At 36.8% G+C, this 24,103-nt stretch overlaps 1 protein-coding gene across 12 annotated transcripts in view; it reads right to left on the bottom strand.

Moving 5' to 3' along the window:
• Positions 1 to 24,103, bottom strand: part of SOX6 (SRY-box transcription factor 6) — a 538,119-nt gene that overhangs the window by 488,939 nt on the left and 25,077 nt on the right. For 2 of the 12 annotated variants that reach the window (XM_051967576.1, XM_051967572.1), the window contains exon 1: positions 15,610 to 16,288. The exons of 1 other annotated variant lie outside the window; for it this stretch is intronic. In XM_051967576.1, coding sequence (XP_051823536.1) covers positions 15,610 to 15,626 — 17 coding nt within the window. In that variant the 5' untranslated portion in view covers positions 15,627 to 16,288. Of the gene's footprint in view, positions 1 to 15,609; positions 16,290 to 20,106; positions 20,779 to 24,103 lie in introns of those variants that run through there. 9 more of the 12 variants (XM_051967581.1, XM_051967577.1, XM_051967579.1 and 6 more) reach the window with 6 other exon arrangements.

The raw sequence follows: 24,103 nt of genomic DNA, 5'->3' as shown, positions 1-24,103 counted from the left end.
GCAACCAAAATTAAAAGGAAAACATGAAACTGGGGGGGAGGCTGATTACAAGAAGTTTCTCTGATAAAGACCTTATTACTCAGATATATAGGGGACTGGGCTAAACCTATAAAAATAAAAGTCATTCCCTAGCTGATAAACGGTCAAAGGATATTTAAAAGGAAATTTTCAGGAGAAAAAAATTAAAGCTATCAATAGCCATCTGAAAAAATATTCTAAATCACTACTGATTAAAGAAATGTAAATTAAAATGACTCTGAACTGCCACGTCATATCTATCAGATTGGCTAATAAGACAAGAAAAGAAAATGACAAATGCAAGAATGGATATAGGAAAATTTGGACACTTTTACTGCTGGTAGAGTTGTGAATAGTCCAATCATTCCGAAGAACAATTTGGAATTGAGCATTCACTTTGACTCATCAATACGATTCCAATCTATATGCCAAAGAGATCAAAAGAAAAGGGGAAAGGATCTTTTTATACAAAAATATTGATAGAAACTCTTGTGTTGGCAAAGAATTAGAAATTAAAAGAATGCCCATAAACTGGTAAAAGATTGAACAAGTTGTGGAATATTGTGGTGATAGAATCCAATGGTATTATAAGAAATGATGAGTATGATGGTTTCAAAAAAACTGGAAAGATTTATATGAACTCATGCAAAGTGAAGTGAACAGAATCAGAACATTGTACATAGTAACAATAATAGTATAAGGATGATCAACCAAGAAAGACTTAGCTACTCTGATCAAGGCAATGTTCTAAAACAATTCCAAAGGACTCATATGAAAGATACTATCTATCTGGAGAGAGAGAACTAATGTACTCCCTTTTTCTCTTTATTTTTATTATTTATTTTATTTGTGCTTTCTTTAGCAACATAGCTACATATGTTTTGCCTTACTTCACATGTATAATTATTATCAGATTGTCTTTTCAAAGAGAAGGGTGAGGGAGGAAGAAAGAAGAAAATTTGAAACTCAGAAATTTTTTAATAAGTTAAAATATTTATATGTAATTGAGAAACATTTAATGAAATAAAATAATTTTTAAAAGTGTCTTTATCCCCATACAACCTCTCTCCAGGAAAAGACACTACCTAAAACTACCTGTATCCTCACCTGACCACCAGAAATTTTGTCTGAAGAGCTCAGAAAAGAGCAATGTCAGAGGGAATGCCAAAGAAATAATAATTTCCCTAGATGCCATCACTTTCCCTCTAGAGGAGCTGTGAGAAAGATTTACTTGATGAGAGCTACTATATAATTGAACAGAACCATTATTTTATCCTATACCTTCCATCCTTGGAAGGGTCAAGAGAAAATGTCAAAGATGTCTCACTCCTTTGTTCCAGACAAGGTAGTATAAACATGGTTCTCCCCACCCCTTTCTATGGGCTAAAGTTGAGAGTAGGCAAGCATCAGACTGATGGATAGTGAAAGTAAATCTCTAGCAGCTGAATAGTTGGCAGAACAAATATGGCTCATATTAATGCTATTCAGCAAACTGATTATTTGACCCACCCCATCCCTTCCTAGTGTCAGCCTTAACTGTACATCTAAGTTACATCTTTGGCATTGCTTAAGCATAGCATCATCAAATTAGATTTTAAAATTGGCATTTAAAATAAAAATACAAATACAGATCAACAACAAGCCTTGATTACCGCCTCTCTCCCCTTTCTCCAAATTTAATTCTGCTTCTTATATTCTAATTTTTTAAAAAATCTTTTTTTTTGTATTTTTCTCTTTTCAACTTTAAATAGGACCTCATCTGTTTATTTTGATCAACTAATAGCTTTATTAGCCAACTGTATTTATCAATGAAATAAAGACATTAGATTAGGGCTAAGCCAACTGATTGATTTGATTTAAAGAATACATTTACTATCAATTTGTAAAAGAATCCAGATTAAAAAAAAAAACAACTCCTTAACAATTTGAACTTGCCCAAAATTACATCAATTGTATTAGGAGAGAGTGGGGACTATATTTTTAGAAGTTCTCAAGTGGAGAGCAAATGACCACTTTCCAGGGATATTATAATAGGGATTCCTGCTAAAGCACAGTTTGGGTTAAATTTTCTCTTAGATTTCTTCTAATTCTGAAATTTTGTGAACAAGTAGCAAGAAATTCTTATTCCTCTGTTTTTATCAGGCAATCTTAAGACAGAGATCCTTGCAGCTTTGCTAGAATAGAGTGACTTGGATCTTGTTAGGCTTCTGGATATTGCCAAAGCTTCTCTATTCATTAATTCAACAAGTATTGGTTGAGGACCTACTATGTGCTAGGATTTTCAAACATGAAATGTTCCTATATGAGAAAATTGAGCCTGCCTAAACAAATAAATTAGCAGATTAAAGGGATCTAGGCCAAGCTTCTTACTCTATAAATTAAGAGCACCTTCTAATATTATACGAATTTCTAACTGAGCCCACACAATCCTTTAGTGAGTCCATTCCAGACACCTAGGCAATATGCTCTATAATACCTATTATACCTTAAACTCACATAATCAGGGGATCTTAGAGTTGGAAGGGACCTCAGAGGACACCTAGTCCAACTTGTTTGGACCAAGAATTCCTTCCAGCATTCTCAAAAAGTAATCATACAACCTCCACTTAGAAACCTCACTGCCCCCCAAAATAGCCATTCTATTTGTAGATGGGTCTTTACTAAGAAATGTTTCCTTCTATTAAGCCTAAATCAATCTCTCTGTAATTCCCATCTATTGCTACTAATTCTTGTTTCCCAACATCAAAAAGAACCAATATGACCTTTCTTCAAGTGATAGTCTTTCAAATTCTTGAAGTCAACTGCCATGGTTCTTTTAAATCTCTTCCCCAGCTTCTTTAACCAGAGGCTATAAAACATGGTTTCAATTCCAAGATCACCAACTGGTAACAAGAGGGGCATTTGGGACAGTCTCCTAATTCCAAACCCAGCATCTGCCCAATTGTACCATATTTCTTTCTTTACCAACTGCCCATTCCTTGATAGAACTCAAAACTTATGATTCCTATTCTACTAACTCTACAAATGGTTCCCGTACCATAGTATCATTCTGCTTTTGGAAGCTGATTGAGTTTTTGCAACTGAAATTTACATTATGGCAACAGAGACCATAGTCATCTGTTCACAGCAAGACTGTCCCAATAATTTCTCCAGCATGTAATTTTAGTTAAAGCTGCTAACTATAGTCTATAATTAAGTTAACAGTTAAGACCTGTCTCTCTCTCTCTCTCTCTCTCTCTCTCTCTCTCTCTCTCTCTCTCTCTCTCTCTCTCTCTCTTTCTCATACACATGCACACATCATCTGGCCCACAAGTGGTACTTCCAAGGGGTCTGGCTTCCCTCTGACTCCAAATCTCTCCACCAACACCATACACATGTTAAGTTTCCTATTTTGCAACATGGAAACCAAAGCATCAGAGGAAATAGGAAACACTGTGCTAACATGACTATAGTATTGATGAATAAAAAAACATAACCCCCAGGCTAAGCTGCCAAATAAGTAGTGAATTAATTTCCGTAAAGTACTCCAATATTACAAAGGTGTGTTGAAAGGTGTCTGCTCATGTTTCAAATTAAACGCACTGCTGGTCAGCATTAGCACCTCGGCTTTGAACAGCAGCCATTTGCCTATAACACTTCAGGGGCTGGGAAAAACGGATTTGCCGTTCACACTGGAATAATTAGAACATGTCAGGAAGAATTAATTTCCTCATTTTTCAAAAGGATACACAGAAATTACCATGTTATTATATGACAGGGTCCCTTGGAGAATTGTATTAAATTTAATTTCTAGCGCAGCCCACACAACAAATTAAAGTCATAAATAAGATGGAAAGAAGGGGGACGCAGAGCATATGTTTATGGCGATGAGTGAAGCCAAGGGACCAGAAACAACTATCTTCATTTCATTTTATTTAAATCAGCCAGACACTGTGTATCTGAATGACAGCACTTGTTAATGGTGCTGAGATTATAGGCTCCTTAATTTCAGAATACAGAAGCAGTCAGTCAGTATTTGAAATGGTACCATTTTCTACAATGCAAAAATTAGTATAAATTTACTTCCCTTTCAAGGCAGCTTCTTTTTGCCCTGCAGCAAGTTGGACAAAGATGAACTTATTTTTAATAATAGTCTGCCTTGCCATTTTCTTTCTCTTTAGGGGGTGAGGCGAAGGCAATATTCTTTGGAAAAATTAAGGAAAAAGAGACATAGAAAGTATCATCAAGTCAACTGATATTGTAAGCAAAAGATTTGGGCTTAATTTTCTAGGAATCTGAAGCTGGATGAGACCCTAGAAACCATCATTTTATAGAGGAGAAAACTAAATAAAATCATGTAAACTTCTATAAATGGCTCCCCAAAACCTGAAGCTGCGAAATAAAATAATTTCTAAATAGAAATAGTTTCTCTCATTAAATGAATGTCAGAAAGTTTACCTTGCTTATCAGTTTGGGAAGGCAAGATAGTTGATGCTTTCCCCACCCTAACCCTGAAAAGTAATAAGTACAACCAATCATCTGGCAATATCTGATCTGAAGTGATCACCAAATGCTAAAATCGCTATCACCCACAACCAGAGTGAGTTTTCTCAGCACAGGCATTCATGTGAAACCTTAGTCCTCATTTGCACTGATCATGGCCATTCTCACTGATGGTCAAATCATTCAATACTAAACTTAACTCAGGCTCAATTGAATGACATTAATAAAACTTTAATAAACACATTATAAAATATTAATATTGGCTGAACACTGCTTCTCCTACCTCCTTATACAGCTCTTCACTGGTACAAGTTACAAGCTAAAATATTCAAACCAGATGAAATTATGTGTAACACTTGAATAAGCTATAATGAGAATAACAATTTATTATCAAAAAACATGAATTAGAAATGTTTTCTCACCTCCAAGGTTTATAATAGCAACATTATATTTAGAGAGTGGGGCTCAGACCTGAGTGTTTTTTGTTTGGAATTTGTTTTTTGTTTTAGTTTTTAGTATAAGGGGATTCCTAAATTAGAAACTCCTTCTACAAATACTGACAGGAAACTCCTTTGTAATTTATGGAATTAGAGAATTGCCTGCGGCATACTGAGAATCAAATGACTTTGCTAGGGTAATACAGTCAGGATGTGTCATGGCTTAAACTTTCATATTCCTGACGCCAGGGCTAACATTAGCCATACATCACACTGCCCCCAAATTATATTTATGAATACATTTTCCAGTCTATCATGATCACATTTTATTTTATTTTATTTTATCTGCTCCCTTTTTATATTCCAATGGCTTGAAATTACCACATTTCCTCCAATGATAAAGACTGGGATTCATACATTCCATTAGAAAAATTTTATTAAATAAATATATAGCATCATAAATTTAGAACTGTAAGGAACATTAGAAGCTACCTATCCTAGTCCCTTTTTTATATATTTGAAGGATTGAAACCAAGAGATCTTAACATTGTCTCTATCCATAAGGAACCTTTCCTGTAAGAGGAAACTCCAACCAGAAGAGCAAACCAGAAAACTACTTGTAATCACCAAAGTAAAGAAGACTTGCAGAAAAAAAAAAAAAAGAAGAAACACCAAAAAATGAACAAATTTTCTCATTGATCATTTTTTCTCCCTAATATAAAATTTCATTTTCATAGACAGACTTAAGGACTTATTCAAATACTTTAATTTTATAACCATAATCTCACAAAGACTCCAGTACATTCTCCTATATATGAGCTGAAGAAGACATTCACAAGGTGAAAAGAGAGTTTGAACACTTTAAGAAATGACTGTCAGGAAATGAAGCCCTCCCTTGGGGGCAGCAAACTTTAAATAATTTGTGAATCAATTAACTGGCGACTCTCTACATAACACAGATTTCACACTCTCAGGTCACTGCATTATCAGCCTGATACGAATCATAACATTTTGGAGAAAAGTTCATAATTGAAATCATTAATTAATTTAACAGGACTTTTAGTTATGCATTGCATTACACAGCTGTAAAGGAGCAGAGATTAATTAGTTGTTTCTCTGACAATTTTCACTGTAGTTATGACTTGGTTACAAACTTTTCAACCTGTGAAGTATGTTATGCCAGGTATCATTTGGAAGTGACCAAGTCAAGCAAAGTCTCAGAATCTATCATTTATCTCAGTATGATGATGGTAATCTGAGATATTTTTTCTACAAGGAAAAAAGTGATAATTTCAAAGTCCAACCATCCCTTAGAAATGAAAATCGCAACAGGAATGCACTCTTAAAATGAAGTGATAAAAGTAAATGTCGCCAACATATCTTTTCTTCAATAAGGTGATAAAGGAAACCGGTAATCAGAGTGGTTTGCATGTCCAGAACTTTAAAGAGCAACGTGAAGGAAAACCTATTTAATGTGACCAAAAGCGCCTGTACATTACAGTTCATCTCCAATACTTAAAATCCCTTGGTTCCTTCACTCAATTCAGGTGCCACTTTCTAATACAATTTCTTTTTGTCTCCCTTACGATTAGAGGTCTTTCCCTTGTCCTCAAATCATCATACATAAATTCCTCTCATTTCATGTAACAGAATATAAGCTCTTTGAAGGCAGAAAAATCATTTGGTTGTTTCGTTGGTTTGGTTGATTTGTATTCCCCAATCAGAAAAACCATGCCTTATATAAAGAAGGCACTCAATAAAAGCTGATTGGGTTAAATTGGATTGATTTAGTTAAAGTTTCACATTTTAAAGAACTAGACCTTTTGACACACCAATAAGTTGGTTTAGCAAAATTAGTCCATTAACAAAGTTTAGGACTAAATTAAGAAAAACTCAAAAAAAAAAAAAGTAGTCAATCATTCCAAATATACTATCTTAATTTCCTTCTTGCCATCATATCACATCATGTGACATAGTATTGTGGCATTTTTTAATAAATTAAGTTTACATTTATTATATTATAGGTGCCAAAATAAAGACAACTAAGATGCCAATAAAATGGACAATTTATAATTTTCCTAGGAAAGTTTTATGGCTGGATTTTACTGTATTCAACTGATAGAAAATCAATTTTCTTTTTTCAGAAACATGTCAGGAAGTGCCAATTTTTTTCTAAAATTTGTGCATCACATATGTGTATATATGACTATAAATATTAACTATATAAAATATATTTCCCATAACAGGATCCCACCATATTCCAAATCTAAACCTAGTCCTAAAAGGTCATTATCAGGAAACAATGAAAGTGCAGGAAGAGATCTCAGAGGTCATATATTCATTTGCACACGAGTCCAGAGAAAGTAGTATTCTGTCCAAAGTCCCACAGGGAATAAGTAGTAGATTTGGGATTCAAATCCAGCTCTTCTTACTCCAACTCCTGGACTATTTCCATTGAACCATGTTGCTTCTCATAGGTTGGAGATTGCATTTATTCGAGATCCACTCTTTTAAAAAAACATAATAGTCAAAAGTCTTGATGAAATTTGGGATCAAGGAGATAATTGAGATGACTCTTCAGATGGCCAGCATATTTGGGTAATACAGATAAAAAATACTTATAAAGTACTCTTAATTTGTCATTAAGTCTTCATCTGCTTTCTCTCAAAGATTCCATTAAATGTAAATAGTAACCAAGTTTTGATCAGGAGCTTTCCTTATGCTCCTGGTAAGTATCCAATCCACATTAAAAAACAGATTAACAAGAAAAAAGTTTTACTTTTCCTCTTTCTTACCCCTCATAATTAAAATATTGCTGTCATCCACAAAGACAATAACCTCCTTTTCCATTGTCTAGTTTCTACTTTCTTTTCCTCCAATCTACTTTTAACTCCATTGACTAAACACTTTTTATGATGCATTAATATGGTCCTATTTTTCATCTATTGAAAAATCTTCAAGTATTCCCTATCATCCACCCAGGAAAGTTCAAGCTTTCTCCAATCTAGTGCTAACCTCCATTTGTAGATTCATTTCCTATTACCCTTTTGACATACGTAACTAAGATGCATATGACCAACTACTCTTTCTTACTTCTACTGCAAATATGTCCTGTTTCTCTGACACAGAGCCTTTGCTTCCATTGGGCCCTATGCTTGAAATGTCTCCTCTTCCACCTTTGCCAAATTCCTACTCATCTTTGAAAGTCTAACTCAAAACTCAAAAGGCACCATCTCCAGGAAATATTACCTGATCCCTTTGGTCAGTATGGACCCTTCCCTCTTAGAACTTATACATTATTTTGTTCTTTAACTCTTTAATGCATTTAACATGTAATTGCCAAATATAGTTAGTGGTTATATTCTTCCCACTACTACTATAAGCTCTTCCTTGAAGGCAAAGATCATGTCTTACATAAGCTTTACAACTCCTCAGTGCCTAGCACATTGCTTGGCACAATGAAGGCAATTAATGTATTATGAACAATGAACCTCTGTCCTCCTCTGTTAGAAAAGCTAAAACTGCCAAACAAGGCTCCTCAAGATGCTTTTTCCTATTAAGTTCCCCATTCCCAAAAATAGCACACTGAAATCAAGAGAATTGATATTCCATCTTGCTCCCATCCCAGTCTCCTCCCAAATGAAATATATTTTAAAGCTTCCACTTAGCCCCCAGTTTAAAATATTATGTGTATTGTTGTGTAGTGTGGAGAAAGAGGGATTTAGAATGAAAAGCCCTGAGTTCTTATTCTGCCTTCGCCATTTACTATCTGGGTAACTTTGGGCAAATCCCTTCAGCTCCCTGGAAGTCATTTTTCTCTACTTGTGAAAGTGGAGATTTAGATTAATTTATCTCTAAGGTCCCTTCAAGCTCTCGGAGTCTAAGAAGAGACCCACCAACACTTGGAGCTAGATACTACAGAGTCTGAGTCCATAAGCAATTGCCTTTACTTTGCTTTGATACTGACTGGGGGTGAAGGAAGTTGGGGAATGAAGAAACATCTCCACTGTGTCATCCAGACAAAGAACTTGAAGAATGAAGAAATCCCCTCTACCACTCACTGTACATGGAGACCATCCTAAAACATCAAATCTTAGTTACCTAGAACTGGCCTGAAGTTACAAACTCAAAGACAGTATGGACCTATCAGTGACTGCTCTTGACTATATGTATCTTCTTCAGTGCAACAGTAGCTCTTCATCCATCTGCACACTGACTCTCTGGGAAGCCCCAGAGGATGGGCAACTCTAGACAGACTGAGTCTGGTCAGTAATATGGATTTAAGAGATGGCTTCTCTGGGTTGCAGGCCCAAATTATGAGGAGAGGAGAAAAGGAAGAGGATCAGCTGCAGAATAGTGAGAGCTATAACCCCAGCTCTCTGATCAACTGGTCTACCAAGTAAGAGACATATAATGGTGGTCTTCTTAAACTATTAAATTAAAATTAACAAGAGAGGCAGCAAGGCACAGCAAAAGGTCCATTAGATCTAGACTCAAAGAGGGTGGGTTTGAATCCCATCTCTGAGGTGTATTATACAGGAGGTTCCATGAGTCTGAGTGAAATTTTAAGCTATGAATCTTCAAAGTTGTACATGTTTAAAATTATGTGTGAGGCTGAGGAACTGCTTAATCCCTTAGACCTTCATTTGTTTCTTCATTTGTAAAATGAGTGGGTTGGGTTAAGTCAGAGGGGTCCAAATCTGGTCTTTGCACCACATCCATCCGACAACATACCTGGAGTACTGTCCAATCCAGATCAAAATGTAATTGGGAGGAGTAGCTAGGTGGTACAGTGGATAGAGCACCAGCCCTGAAGTCAGGAGGACCTGAGTTCAAATCTAGCCTCAGATACTTAACATTTCCTAGCTGTGTGACCTTGGGCAAGTCACTTAACCCCAATTGCCTCAGCCAAAAAAAATTTAATTGGGAAAATTATTAGCCAAATTAATAAAAATACAATAAAGCAAATGATGTCAAAGTGTGATTTTAAAGTCAATATGCCACCCATAGGAAAAAAAATTTTTGGCCCTTTTTCTATTTTCATTTGACACCACTTTAACCTTCCAGCTCTAAATCTAGAAAAACTCCCCCACCAGAGATGTCCATTGGTGCCTCTTCCCAAGGTCTTCTAGTTATAATCAGCAGCTGGACAGACATTCAAATTCCCCTCAGGCTTGAACCAGCTGTGTGATACTGGGCAAGTCACATAACCTCTTTCAATTTTCTCATCGGTTAAACAGGGATAAAACAGCATTCACCTTCCAGTATTGTTATGAGAATCAGATGAGATAGTGAATGCAAAATGGTTTGCAAACTTTAAAGTGCTATATAATTTCTTGCTGTTATTATTAGTTCTCAAAAGCTACTTATCAATAGAGAATAAGCACTGGCTTGTGGGTCCAATGAAGCTGGAAAGTCTTTGAATATCACCCTAGTCAAGGGCTCTAAATTTATCATCCAACCTGAGTACAGAAAAGTCTGCAGCCGGGAGGCTGACCATCAAGTGATTTGATCCTGGCAACTCCTGAAGATTGGAAGGACAGTGGGTGATGTCGGTGGCAGAGGACCTATAAAAAATCACTGATCTTGCACAGTATCAAAGTGCCAGACCAGTAACAACTGAGTAGTACAGTAGATAGTGCACTGAGTCTGGAATCGGGAAGACCTGAACACTTCCTGGCTGTGTGAAGTCATCTCATCCTGTTTGCCTCAGTTTTCTCATCTATAAAATGGGCTGGAGAAGGAAATGACAAACCACTCCAGTATGTCTCCCAAGAAAACCTCAAATGAGGTCACAAGGAATCAGACGTGACTGTAACAACTCAACAGCAGCAGCGACAATTTGCAGGGGGTCCTCAAACTACGGCCTGTGGGCCAGATGCAGTAGCTGAGGTCGTTTATCCCCCTCACCCAGGGCTAGGAAGTTTCTTTATTTAAAGACCCACAAGACAAAGTTTTTGTTTTTACTATAGTCCGGCCTTCCAACAGTCTGAGGGACAGTGAACTGGCTCCCTATTTAAAAAGTTTGAGGACCCCTGAATATTCAAGTCATTGAATGTGAAGGAACTGAATTTCAAGAACTTTCCCTTTAAGTTTAAGGCAGTGGAGCCTGTGGAGTGGTTTGAGCTTTCTAAAAGAAGCTGGCCCACAGATGACTGATGGCATGCTGATCATGCAGTAGGTCTCCCAATATTGGTTTCCCAGCTTTGTATTTCTTATTTTCCAATTTGTCCTCTGCACAACTGCCAAAATCATCTTCCTAAAACATGTCCAACCCACACAACCCCCTTGATCAAAAAAAATGAAGAATCTCCCTATTTCTTCTAAGATAAAATACAAAATCTTTAGATTTGGTTTTAAAGCCCTGCACAAAGCGGCATCAACCTACCTGTTCTGAGTTATTTCATGTTATTCCCTTTCAAGCCCTCTGCCTGCCAGCCACCCTAGCTCAATTACTATTCCCAGAACTCAAAATGCCATCTCAACCTTGTTTGCCTTACTTAGGCCCCTAATACACTGCCTTCCCACTGATAAGTCTTAGAATTCTGAGTTTCCTTCAAGGATCAGGTCAGGAACTACCACCTGGTTGAAGAAATTTTTCCTTATCCTCCCCCAATTTTACTTTTTCTTACTTCAAATTATGTTTTATTTACTTATTTGTATAGAGTATAAGCTCCTTGAAAGCATGAACTGCTTTCCTTTTTGCTTTATTGTCCTTATGATTAGCATAGTTCCTTGCACAAATTGGAAGCTTAATGAGTATTTATTCAATTCAATTCAATTTATATTCACATACAATCATTCCATCTAAGCAGAATTTGCAAATGTTTAATGTTAATCTTTAATGTATTCTAATAAAGAAAACAAAAGGAATAAAAAAAATTTTAAGATAGAAAAATATGCCCTACTCAATGGGTCTTAGTTTGGGAAAGAGAGCACATTGGATTTTGTATGTCCTCACTATGCCAATTTGACAGATATCTAAATTTTGGGATGGAGGTGGACCTTGTCCACAGTGTCTTCATGTGTCGATAGCTGATACAAGGATGAACTCCAAGCATAAAGAAAGCAGTGGGGGGGGGAGTAGTTTGGTCTATTGCTTCACAGCACATCTTGTAAATGGGGATAGCCCCAAAGAGAAAGATTCAAGGGAATTCTTCCTGCAGGATCATCCCATGAAGTAGAGATATTAGCTTTGGGAAAATTTTACTTGATAAATAAAGATTCCCTTGTCTTGTTTTACACAATTTAAAGTTTGTAATCCATAGCAAAGCCTGTGGGTAAGTAGGTGGGATCATAAGCCCAAGTGATTACATAAAGACTCTATGAAATCTTCCTATGCTGAAAGAAATGAAGGAATATTTATCTCTCATCTTTTCTGGATATAACTTACAATTTTACTATCCACATATTACTACAGTTTATTTATACACACACACACACACACACACACACATATATATGTGTATGTATATGTATATTCATTTGCAAAAGACTGAATCCCATACCATAACTTTTATGCAGTTACATGACCTCCAAAGTCAAGTATCCTCTCCTATATCCAATCTTTTTCATTCCTCCAATGGGCCATATTCTCCCTTGTCCCCCACCCTGAAAGGCACTTTGTATTTATTTTTGTATATGTGGCCAGGGGAACTACATTTATAGAGTTATTATATACAGAATATAAGTCCCTTGAGAAGGAGGGATTATTTCATTTTTATCCACAGTATATAGCATGGTGACCAGCATATAGTAGGCACTTAATAAAATATTTGTTGAATTAAATGTATGTATTTAGCTTATTTATATGCAAAGTGTCCCAACATATATAAACATGTATATCCATAAAGGGTCTAATTTGCTTGTTCATAAACAATATTCATTCTGTATGGTAAAGTCACAAAGGATTGAAATCATATCATATTCACACACATTCATTTACAACACTCAACAGAGCACAGAACAATCCAGAATCTCTAAAGGATGTTAAGAGGTCTTCTTTAACAGCCCTAAATGATAAAGCTTCCGTGACCATATTATTTTTAAATGAATATTACTATTATTATATTTCATCATAATAGCAGATACTTTTATGGCACATAAAGGATTCTTATCCACACCAGACCTATGAGTACAAATATTATTATCCTCATTTGACAGATGAGGAAATTGATTTCAGACAGGCTGTGATTTGCCTAAGACCTTATAACTATTAGGTGGTAAAGTCCAGACTAAAACCCAGGTGTTCTGACAGTCAGTTCAAAACTGCACCAAACTGCCTCAAACCTTCCTAGCTTCAGAATAGCTCCATGTACATATCACATAAATACACTTTTACCTTCCACTATATTCTGTGCTTTCACTGTTTGGGTTGGTTTGAGAGTCCTGACCTTGAGTTCAATGAGACTTCCATCTGGCTTACCTGACCACTTTTAAAGTCTCCTCTGGAGCAGCATCGCATGGTGATAACATACATACTAAGCAAACCTATCTCTACTTATAACAGTGTAGATGCACAGGTTTGTTTATACTCAATGTGGCAGAAACTGCCAGGGTCAATACCAGATTTAGGTTAAATCTTTGAGTTTCTCATTGGTGAGCTTAAGCATATTTGATGTAGCAAGTATAATTTTTCAGAAAGATAATCATTTACACCAGAAGTTCTAAACTTTTTTTGCTTTGGGTTTAAATATTTTGATAAGCATCTTTCCCTATAATTTGTTTTCTTTGTAATCCCATGTATTTTATTTTCTGCACTGAAAAGCATTCAGATAACAGGTCTAGAAGTTTCACCAAACTGCCAAAGGCATCCTTGGAAAAAGGGAACTCATCTTGCAGACTCAACTGACATCTTCCCAGGCAATCAATCTTAGTCATGGTCCCCCAAAGATTAAAGTGAATTAAAGATGGAAGGAAGGGAGGGAAGGAGGGAGGGAGAGAGGGAAAAAGGAAAAAAGGAATGGAGGGAGGGAGGGAGGAAGAGAGGGAGAGAGGGAAAAAGGAAAAAAGGAAGGGAGGAAGGGAGGGAGCAAAGGAGAAAGGAAGGGAGAGAGGAAAGAAGGAAGGGAGGGAGGGAGGGAAGGAGAGAGGGAAAAAAGGAAGGAGGGAAGAAGAGAGGAAAGAAGGAAAGAAGGGAAGAAGAGAGGAAGAGAGGAAGGAAGGAAGAAAGGAATCTTTCTTTGGTAATTTCTTAGGTAATGTAAGCCTAAGCCATAGAGGTTAAAAATGAACATTCTCTAGGAATGATGGGAAATCATGTCACTGCAGTATTCAATAATATTCAACATCTCAGTATCTCTTCATTTTGTGCCTTAGTCTAGCTCTCTAGGAACTCCATACTATCTCCCTTAATTATCTCTTTTTTCACCTCTCCTATATAAATTCCATGTTCCAAACAAACTGGCAATGTATATTTTTCAAATATACCTAGTCTTCAAGTCCCAGATCAAATGAGATTTCCTTCAGGAGTCCTCTCTGATCACACAACCTCTTCTCCCCAAGGGAATATGATTTTTCTCATCTCTGAATCCCCTAACACTTTGCACCTCTCTCATGGCACTTTATTTTTCTTCCTTGTATCATAGTTGTGTGACTGCCTTATTTCTCCTCCCAGAATGCAATCTCCTTGAGGAAGAGGCTCTGTATTATTTCACTTCATAGCCATAAGAGTTGAATTCATTGCTTTGTGTATAATAGGTGGTGAAATAGTAAATGACTGGATTTTTAATTAATTCAGCTTCTTGGTGTGTATGTCTGTGTGAGAGAGAGAGACAGAGACAGAGAGAGACACAGAGAAAGAGAGAGACGGAAGGAGGGGGGTGGGAGGAAGAGGGAGAAAAAGAGAGAGACACAAACTTGGAAAATGTATCCAGGATTCAAGCTAAAGCATCCTCTATAAACTCTCCTTTCTAAAAATACTTCATTTTTTTTCCCAGAAGCCTTAGAAAGAGGGGAGGGAAGAACTAGGTAAACTATCTTCACAGAGACTCATTCATATAGAATAGTACATAGGCTGAGGAAGCCGATAGCCCCCATATTACCTAAGATGTGGCCTAAGAATTTCAGTGGCCACATTTTTTTGCATGTTCAAAATGTTCTCAAACAATTTCTCCAATGTCTGACGCACATAAACAAGTTTTCCTTCAAAACCAGGCATGATGGTCATTTTTTCCTCCCTTTTCTCTTCAACAAACATAGTTATTGTGGAAAATGAAAGGAAAATTCCACTCTTCATTCATGTTTGAGCTCCTCTGTTCCACTAGAACATCACATCCTAACCAGTAATGTAGCATAAAAAGTAATTCTACTTATGTCTATGTTTTTTTCCTTATAAAGGAACCTGTAGTATTTTCTATAGTATCTGTTTTTCCCCTCTCTCGCTTTTCTGGTCTGGGTTGTTTTGTTTTGTTTTGTTTTGGGGTTTGTTTTTTTTGGGATCAAGAAATCATTTGATCAACAGTATCAATACATATTAATAAAAATGTACTATAAATGATTCCCAATTTCAGGTGTCTTTTTTTTGTCTTTTGGTTATGTAGGTTGATAGATTCTTTTTGATGGCCATTTCTTTTCTGGACCCAAACTTAAAAGTGTTACTGGAACTGAGGCAGAGGATTAACAGTTTAATACATAATTCTCCATCAGGAACATCGTTAGGCATAGAACTTACCTTCCTAATGGTCTCATGGAGGCAAGCCCTGGGTTTTATATCCTGAAGCATAAGCTTAGTTCTTCTTTGTAAATGAAGGTGACAATTTCAGCTCCTCCTCCCTCCAAAACAAACAAACAAACAAATACTTTCTCTAATGGAAACCAGAAAATATGAATTAATGGAATTTAGTAAACTGAACAACCATCAACCATCTAGGCCCAGATGATGTTTTTTGGGTTTGGTTTTTTTTTTTTTTTGGTTTATGTTTTTGTTTTATTTCTGATTCACAGAATAACCTGCTATCTTTTGGACTGCACCACAATTATAGAATTCCAAATCAATTCAATTCAATTCAGGAAACATTTAATAGGTACCTATTATGTTAGGTACTGCTAGATGAGAGAAATACAAAGACAAAAATACAAAAAATGATAGCATTTCTCCCCTCAAGAAGCTTGTATTCTTGGGGGGAAAAACAGTGTGTACAAAGCTAATTAAATCTAAAATGAAGACTAAGTAATCGAGGGATGCAGGATTAACAATGGGATGAGGCAAGGAAAGGCTAGTTTGGAGTGCTGAAAAACTGGGAGATATAGCTCCCTATCAGAGATTTTATAAATTAAAGACAGGGTGCAACATATCAAATGACTTCCTCCCTCCCCTATGATCCCGCTAGAAGACTAGGATTCTATGAATCAAGCAGTGGTTTAAGATGAAGAAAAGAAAAGTTAATCCCATTAATAGGGTTGAATACATCTTCCTTCTCACATTCCAGAAATTCAGGTTCTTACAAATAGGAGTCTCTAGAAGATGCCGCAGGAAATGTCTGATCCTGACAGCTCTTTAGCTTTGCCAAGTAGAGGGAAAGGCAGGGTAAAACCCAGCCACTTAACTTTAGCACTGGGCCAGCCTTCTGTGGTGTGAGTCAATCTACATTTTTTTTCCCTTCCCTTTTAGAGTGTGGAGAGTACAGAGGAATAGAGATGGCGCATCTTGTTTCAAATCTAACCTATTTGGTGGTCAGTAGTCAGTCAATACAAAAGAAAAGAGCTAAACAAGCCCATGCTAAGCAGTCATATTACTGTACAGAAATGCAGTGTCTTATTCCACGTCAGGGCCGCCAACAAAGACACAGTAGAGATTGGAGGGACTTTGATAGGGCCCTAGTAAGTTAGGTTTCATAGCTGGTTCTCAGCCAGTGCAATGTACATACTGGAGAGTCCTACTTGTCAGGTCCCCAAATCTATTACTAAGATTACAAAGTCATATTTTTCCCTTGGAAGGCATTAAGTCAGCTAACTTTTCAATTTGCCAAACTTTTTCAAACACCCTGGATTCAGAAAAATACAAAGTTTATGTTGCCAGGCACTTTTCCCCCTCTACTTTCAGTCTATATGTGTTCTAGGGGAAACTAAATTCTTTCTGACTCATTTGCCTGTAACTCATCAAACCGTTGTTTTCTAACAGCCAAAAGCCAAAAGTTTTGGAACCATTTTAAACCCACTCCCGGCCCTGGCCATGGTTTTTTCCCTTAGCAACAGAAAAATTCACTTTTCCAATGAGCAAATCAGAAGCCAAAATGAAACGTTTTGGTGCAAACTGTAGTTTTTCAAAAAGACTATACATATGACAAAGGGATTTTTCCATTCTTAAGATGTCTCAAAAGGATGGCATATTGAGAAATAGCTCTGGGATGACACACTAAGTACTTGGAGCATAGTTATTGTCATCCCTGTCTACTGGCCTAGACAGTATACTATTTGGGTCCGATATCTTATATCAAATGAAAATAGGTATATCTCACATTTTTATGAGATTCTGGCATTATCACCAGAAAAATCAGTTACTCTTAGCAGTGGTAACAGTTTACCAAGACAGGGAGGAGATGCTGGGTTAGCTGGACTCTTTTTTTCTAGTCTGTAGTTCACAGATCTAACTTTAAAAACTGGCCTTTTCCTATTAAAATCTGTGAATTTTGCTTGGCCAATCAGTTTAGATTTGTTCATGCTGAGGAGAATAGAGAGCAATAGAGAGCAACATTTTCTAGAAATGGAAAGGGCCTCTAGGGGAAATCACAGTATGGGAGGCTTTAGGGAATCTGAGTTTGACCATTTCAAACAGAGTGCTATGGCCAACCACATCCAAAAAAATACTTGCCAATTTGCTCAGATGCTGCTCGATTCTTCAACAACTAGCTGGGCTACTTCTGCTCTTTTTGTTTATTTTCATTCAGCTATATTGGAACTTCAAGACCCTGTCTGTCTTCATTCATAGCCAACTAGAAAGTTCAATCAACAAGGCTATTTGGATCACTTCTGGACATAAAAAATTCTGTCATTCTATTCTTTCTCCAATAATCCAGGCAAATAGCTGGGAAGAGTACACATTCTTCCTGAGTGTGTAAACGATGAAGGAAAGTTTTCAATAGCTAAGAACTCAATCTCTATCTGTGTTTGTTCTGAGAGTCACAAATAATGACCGAGCTGCTTTTTTGCTTGTAAATTGTGCTGGACATATCAAATGCATTTCTGAGTATGTTGGTTTTGACTGAATCTCATCAATAATTTTTTCCTTCCTCTATTAAAGATTTGAAGAAACTGCAATTGGAAGACCATCTGCCCACCTGCCTTTCCTTTTTAAAATGATATTTTTCCCTACCAGATTCATTGAGGCATATGGTCTGTAGATCATACAATTAAATATGTTTGCCCATCATGTTTCATCTGATGAATAACCTCGACCACTGGGCTACAGCTATTAGTTTAGTGATTTTTTTGACTTGTTTTAAATCTTACAGAAATAACTTTGCACATATATGTATATGTATATCTGGTTACATATAATTATATCTGCATACATATATGTGTGTGTATAAATGTGTATGTGCTTTATGCACATCTCTGCTCCTTCCCTTGAGACATTGGTAATGTGAACATTCCTTCAAATAGTGGAAAGAACTTAGAATTTGTAATCCAAGGGCCTGGATTCAAATCCTGATTTTGTAAATTACCACTTGTGTGTTCCTAAATAAATTATTAATCTAATTTATGTAGGCCTGTTACTTCATTTGGAGAGAGAGAAAGAGAGAGAGAATATGGTGGACCAAAGACCTCCAAAACTCTTTAATCTCTAAGTCTTTATATCTACAATAATTCTATGAATATCCTTTGTCTACTTTCCTTCCAGCTATTGTGAAATGGATGATGATGACAATGATGAAGATGATGACATTACCTAGCTTTGTATAGCTAATTGTACACCTCTTTAAGGTTTATGAGGCACTTTACAAATATCTCCTTATCTCTCCATTTTACTGATGATGAAACTGAGACAGGCCTGGGTTTAGTGACTTGTCATCACTCAACTAGTACTCTATGAGATTACATTTGAACTGACGGTTTCCTGGTCCCAGATCCAGTTTTCTATCTCTACTGTATCACCTCTATGATCTGGGCTGCATCAGAAAAAAGGGATTTTTTTTGGCTCCCTAATTAAAAACTCAGTATTAATTTTCCCATAGAAACATTGTAAATAGTAATTGGGTTCCCTGGGATAGACCATTTAATAAATAGCATTTTGTTTTCAGTATCTTTATCCTATTAAAAATTATTGAGGATCTCTCCAAAGCATTTTTGTTTATCTGGATTATATTTATAGACATTTACCATATTGGAAATAAAAACTATTTTTGAATTTATAGACCCTCTAAAAAGGTTTCAGAGATCCCCAGGATTCTCTAGACCATACTTTGAGAACCACTGATATATAGCATAGCTGGACTAGAGTCGGTTATCCTCAAAACCATCATTTGCGAGACTTTTTTTGGTAGGAAAAAAAAATGTGCTCCAAATCTCAAACAACTGACTTGCACACTTTGAGCATGTCATTTGTGAGCTGTGGACTGATTACCTAATCTTGCAATATATAAGTACATATACACACATACATAAGCTTTTCGAAGAAATTTTCCGTAATCTCGGCAAACACAACACCTGCTTCTTCTCCCTAGAGCAGTAGCACTGAAGATGTAGGCCGTGGGAATGACATCAGCATATATAATCTAGGTAGCCAAACCTCTGCCGTCCATAAGTAGGTCTCATGATTCTCCTGGTAGGAGAACTTGAGTAGAAAATAGTGCTAAGTGTTAAATGTGAAAGTTACCAATTACTGCCTCATTTGCTCTACCTGCCGTCCAGGAATTTTAAGTACGTGAGAACATTTTTATAAGCTGAATGAATAGATAATTAACATTAGCCATGGCCTATTATTAATATGTTGGCAGCCAGGATGATCTCCTTATGCCAATTCTGTATAATATAGGAAATGAAGAAAATATCAAGTTTCCAAGATTATTACAGCTTTCTCATCAATCTAAGTAGCTCAGACATCTCCTGGACCAAAGTGCCTAAGTCGAGTGCACTTGGGAAGCGAACCCAAATGCAAGCTTATCTATCCCACATGCAAATGTCAGTGAGGTAACCAAATGCACACTTACCCATCTGTGCATCTTATTACCTGGTTTTCATCTATGAGCAAGACTGCATAGATCCATGAGCAAATCCTCTGTGCAAAGCCTTTAACACCTGGCATTAGAACTTTCCATGAAGTCACCATAGGCACTGGATTCCTAGGTGCCCAAGACAGCAAATTCAAAGATTGAGAGCAAACTAATTCATCTTGGGAAGGCTGGTTCTGTCGACAGGCGACAACAGATCAGGAAGGAAAAAGTGGACGTAAAGATGTGGGTGTTTGTGGAAAAGAAAAACCAAAGAATCGCTGTCAGGAAATAGGACAGAGTTTCATTTGTCTAAAAAAGCTGAAAAACATCAGGACTTCTGATGAGATCATAGAGAACATAACTGAATTGCGAACCAGTTTGGTGTCACTATTATTTTTCAAAAAAAGTACTGCATTTAGACTTTGCCGCGTTTGGATGGAAGAGTCCCAGCTAGCACTGATTGCATCTTCACCTTCTTGCTGGTCTCCCAGCAGCTGTTGGTCTTGGGTGTCCCCCTCCAAAGACCTCTTCCCCGGGTGGATGTGCTGTCCAACACCCCAGAGCCCATGTCATTTACTCGGTCTTTGTCTCTTCCTGCCGCCTATCTCCTGCCATCATTAATCTCTTTTTACCAGCCTGCTGCATGCCCTGCAGTAACCCCTAATCATAGAAGTTACAGGCTATAATAACAGGATTGCCAACCACCGCTTCTCCTTCCACTAAGGCCTCAGGGTCGCCTGTCCGATTGCAACAATGGGAACGACTGGTCATAATGGGGAGTAGGCATTCTAACCGATTGTGACAGCCTCTCCTAGAGACTTGTGCCCCCGGGCTGTCTGTGGCCATTGTGTCCACAACACCAACTAAGGGTTTCATACACTATTGACCATATATGATGACTCTGGTAGTCGTCTATGCACCCACCTGCATGCCCCAAGTCTCAATAGGACAAGAGCTAAGGCAGCTCAGTGTACTTGGAGTCAGGAAGTCTTGAATTCAAATGTGGCCTCAGATTACTTACTAACTGTGTGACCCTGGGAAAATCCCTTACTCTTTTTCAGCCTCAGTTTTTCTCATCTGTAAGATGGGGACAATAAGAGCACCTACCTCCCAGGTATGTTATGAGCATAAAATTATAATCATAAAACGCTTTATAAACCTTAAAGCACTATATAAATATTAATTATTGATAATTTTTGCTTACAAGTATGTCACACAGAAGAGATGCTCTATGACCAATGGTTCTCAAAATCTGGTCCAGAGCATCCTCGGAATCTCGGAAATCCTTTCAGAGAGTCTATAAATTCAAATTGGTTTTTATTTTTAATGTGATCAATATCTATAACTATAACCCACATAAACAAAAACTCTTTGGACAGATCCTCAATGATTTTTAATAGGATAAAGATATTGAGAACAAAAGTTTGAGGACCACTGCCTATGACATTCTATAATGTAAATTCTTTTCTTTGAATGACTATACCTCTAAGCAGAAAAGATCTCTTTCTCAGGAGAACCATGGAATGATCAAAAATAAACACATATTAAGTCAGGAGAATGAGACTATGTTCTCTCTTTGTTTCTAATTTCATAAAAGCCTGGACGTGAGATCTCTTTAGAGCAATTAAAGGTCTTCCTTGTGGAAGCAATCTTATACTATACCTCTTCACACTTAAAAATTAGCTTAGGTATTTGAGTTTCAATAATTGTTGTGCCCTTTCGAATTCAAACAAACTCCAAACAAAATTCAAAACTTGAGTTTTCCAGTAAAGGAAAACTGATGACAAATTTTCTGTTCAAAATCTTATCCCATTCTACTGAGATGAGTATCCTTTCCCAAAGAATGCAAATAAACCCAACATTGGCCAATTTTGGATACTCTTTACAAGAGCTAAGATGCCCAAGCAGTAGGACTTTGCACTAGAATGGCAGTTCTTAAATTTTTGGGGTTCCTTAGAGAGACTTCAGGGGATCCATGAACTTTGATAAGAAAAAACTTACATAATTATTTTTACTAACCTCTACCTGAAACTTAGCATTTCCTTCATTTATTTAAAAACATTATTCTAAGATGCAGTCCATGGGCTTCACCAGAGTGTCAAAGGAGTCTATGACACAAAAAAGGTTAAGAACTCTCTGGTCTAGAGATTCTAGATAATCTAAAGATCTTGTCTAGTGATTTAAGCAGGAATGTGAAAAAAAAGTAACTTCAAAAACGACGTAGAAACTTTTTATTTTCTCTGAATGTGGTATAAGGAAGAACTCATATAAGAGCTATGCTGCACCAAGCATGAGACAGATACAGAAATACCAGCTGGCACGCCATAAAGAAATTCCTACAAATTAAGGGACTGTGTCCCAAATTCTGTGGACTGTGGAATGAGTATGACCTCAATTTGAGACCAGAAGACTCTGCTGTTTATGGGCTGGGGTACCTCAGTCAAGTTTCTTTTCCCCACTCTGGGACTCAGTTTTCTCATCTATAAAATGATTGGGATCATCTCCAGGGTTCCTTTAGCTCTAACACTCTGATTCTTAAATCTCCTTGAAGACTCTCCTTCTTTGAATACTTCAGAGAAGCCATGGAGGGCATCCTGCAAAAATAGGAGATAAACCTGCATGGATAAATTCCATGGCAGGTAAAGACATTTGCTTCCACTAGGATAATGTCTTCTTCAAAGTCCTTGCTCTCATGATATAAGAAGGATAGGTGATGACATCCAATGAAATACAGCCTTTATTCCCATGTTCCTGACACCCAGAGATACATAACTCACTCGACTCTCATGAATTATTTTCTCTGAAGTCATAAGTCCTTTATTTTTTTTTCATTTTTGGAATGTCATTGCCAACTGTGCAGAACAGTTAAGTGACTGGGGTCATTGTTGCAGGCTACCTAATCTCATTTGAGGACTCAAGCAAAGAGTTATCACATGTGCCAGTTGAAGAAGATTTGTTTTATTTCCATTTCCCAAAGTTAAAATTCTTCAGTTTAGTTTCTATGCAGCCCCTATAATTGTACATGAAGGCCTATCTCTAAATCTCAGCCAAACTGTCAAGAACTTGCTAGGAAAATGACGGAGGCATTGCAATCCCGTATCCTACCAAATAATTTCCCCAACTCTAATTCATTAGTGACTTATTCCAAAAACATATGAATACTTGCAAGATGGTTAATCCTCATTAAAAACTAAGATTACATGACATAATTACATGTAAATAAGAAAAATGAATTAAACTCTTACCCTTTCCTATGTCGGGCACTCCGTTGTGAATCATGTACACAATTAGAGTTATATTGCTAAGCTAAAAATATTGGTAAAGATCTAAAAATGACAAACAGTGCCTTTTAAATTAATGTCTTATTAGTTGAGTGAAGTACACTGACAAAGAATAATTTATGCTTATTCAAACTGCTCTCGACATCTTCAGGTGTTTCCAAATGAGCTCACAGAAGAGTGATTAAATGCATCTGATAACAAGCCACACATTGCTGAAATTACTTACCGCCTCATTTTATGATTAATTAAACATGTAGATTAAAGTTGCAAAAGAATTTAGATTAATGAGCAAGTTAAGTCTTGCTGATATAAGTGAATTGGGAATTGGATGCTCTGTGGAACTTTATAAACATGCATTTTATAATGAGTAAGACAAGGCTACATGCAGAATCCTGGCCACCAGGGCCTTTTGACGATGCAGTCTTTTTTAACATGGTTTGACAGCTTTCAAATAACATTCTACTATAGGCTTTAAACTTTGTGCATTGCTGTAAAAGATGAGGCTACATAACTCATGTACCAGGAGTGCGATTATTTCCAAGCTCTCCAAGGTAATGACCCCCTGTAGCAGCAGCTGCTCAGAAAAATTACAAGCTCAATTGTTATTTTAATCAGAGATAGTTTAGTAGTTAAAAGCAGTTATGCAACTTGTAAAATTATATGACATTTCATCAGTAGCTTCTCTCCAACACGCCTTCATCCAAAAGAAAAACCACAGCCTCCCAGAGAACTT

This window comes from Antechinus flavipes, chromosome 6 (genome assembly GCF_016432865.1).
Source record: "Antechinus flavipes isolate AdamAnt ecotype Samford, QLD, Australia chromosome 6, AdamAnt_v2, whole genome shotgun sequence".
NCBI classification, from domain to species: domain Eukaryota; kingdom Metazoa; phylum Chordata; class Mammalia; order Dasyuromorphia; family Dasyuridae; genus Antechinus; species Antechinus flavipes.
This window is presented reverse-complemented; position numbering and strand designations above follow the sequence as displayed.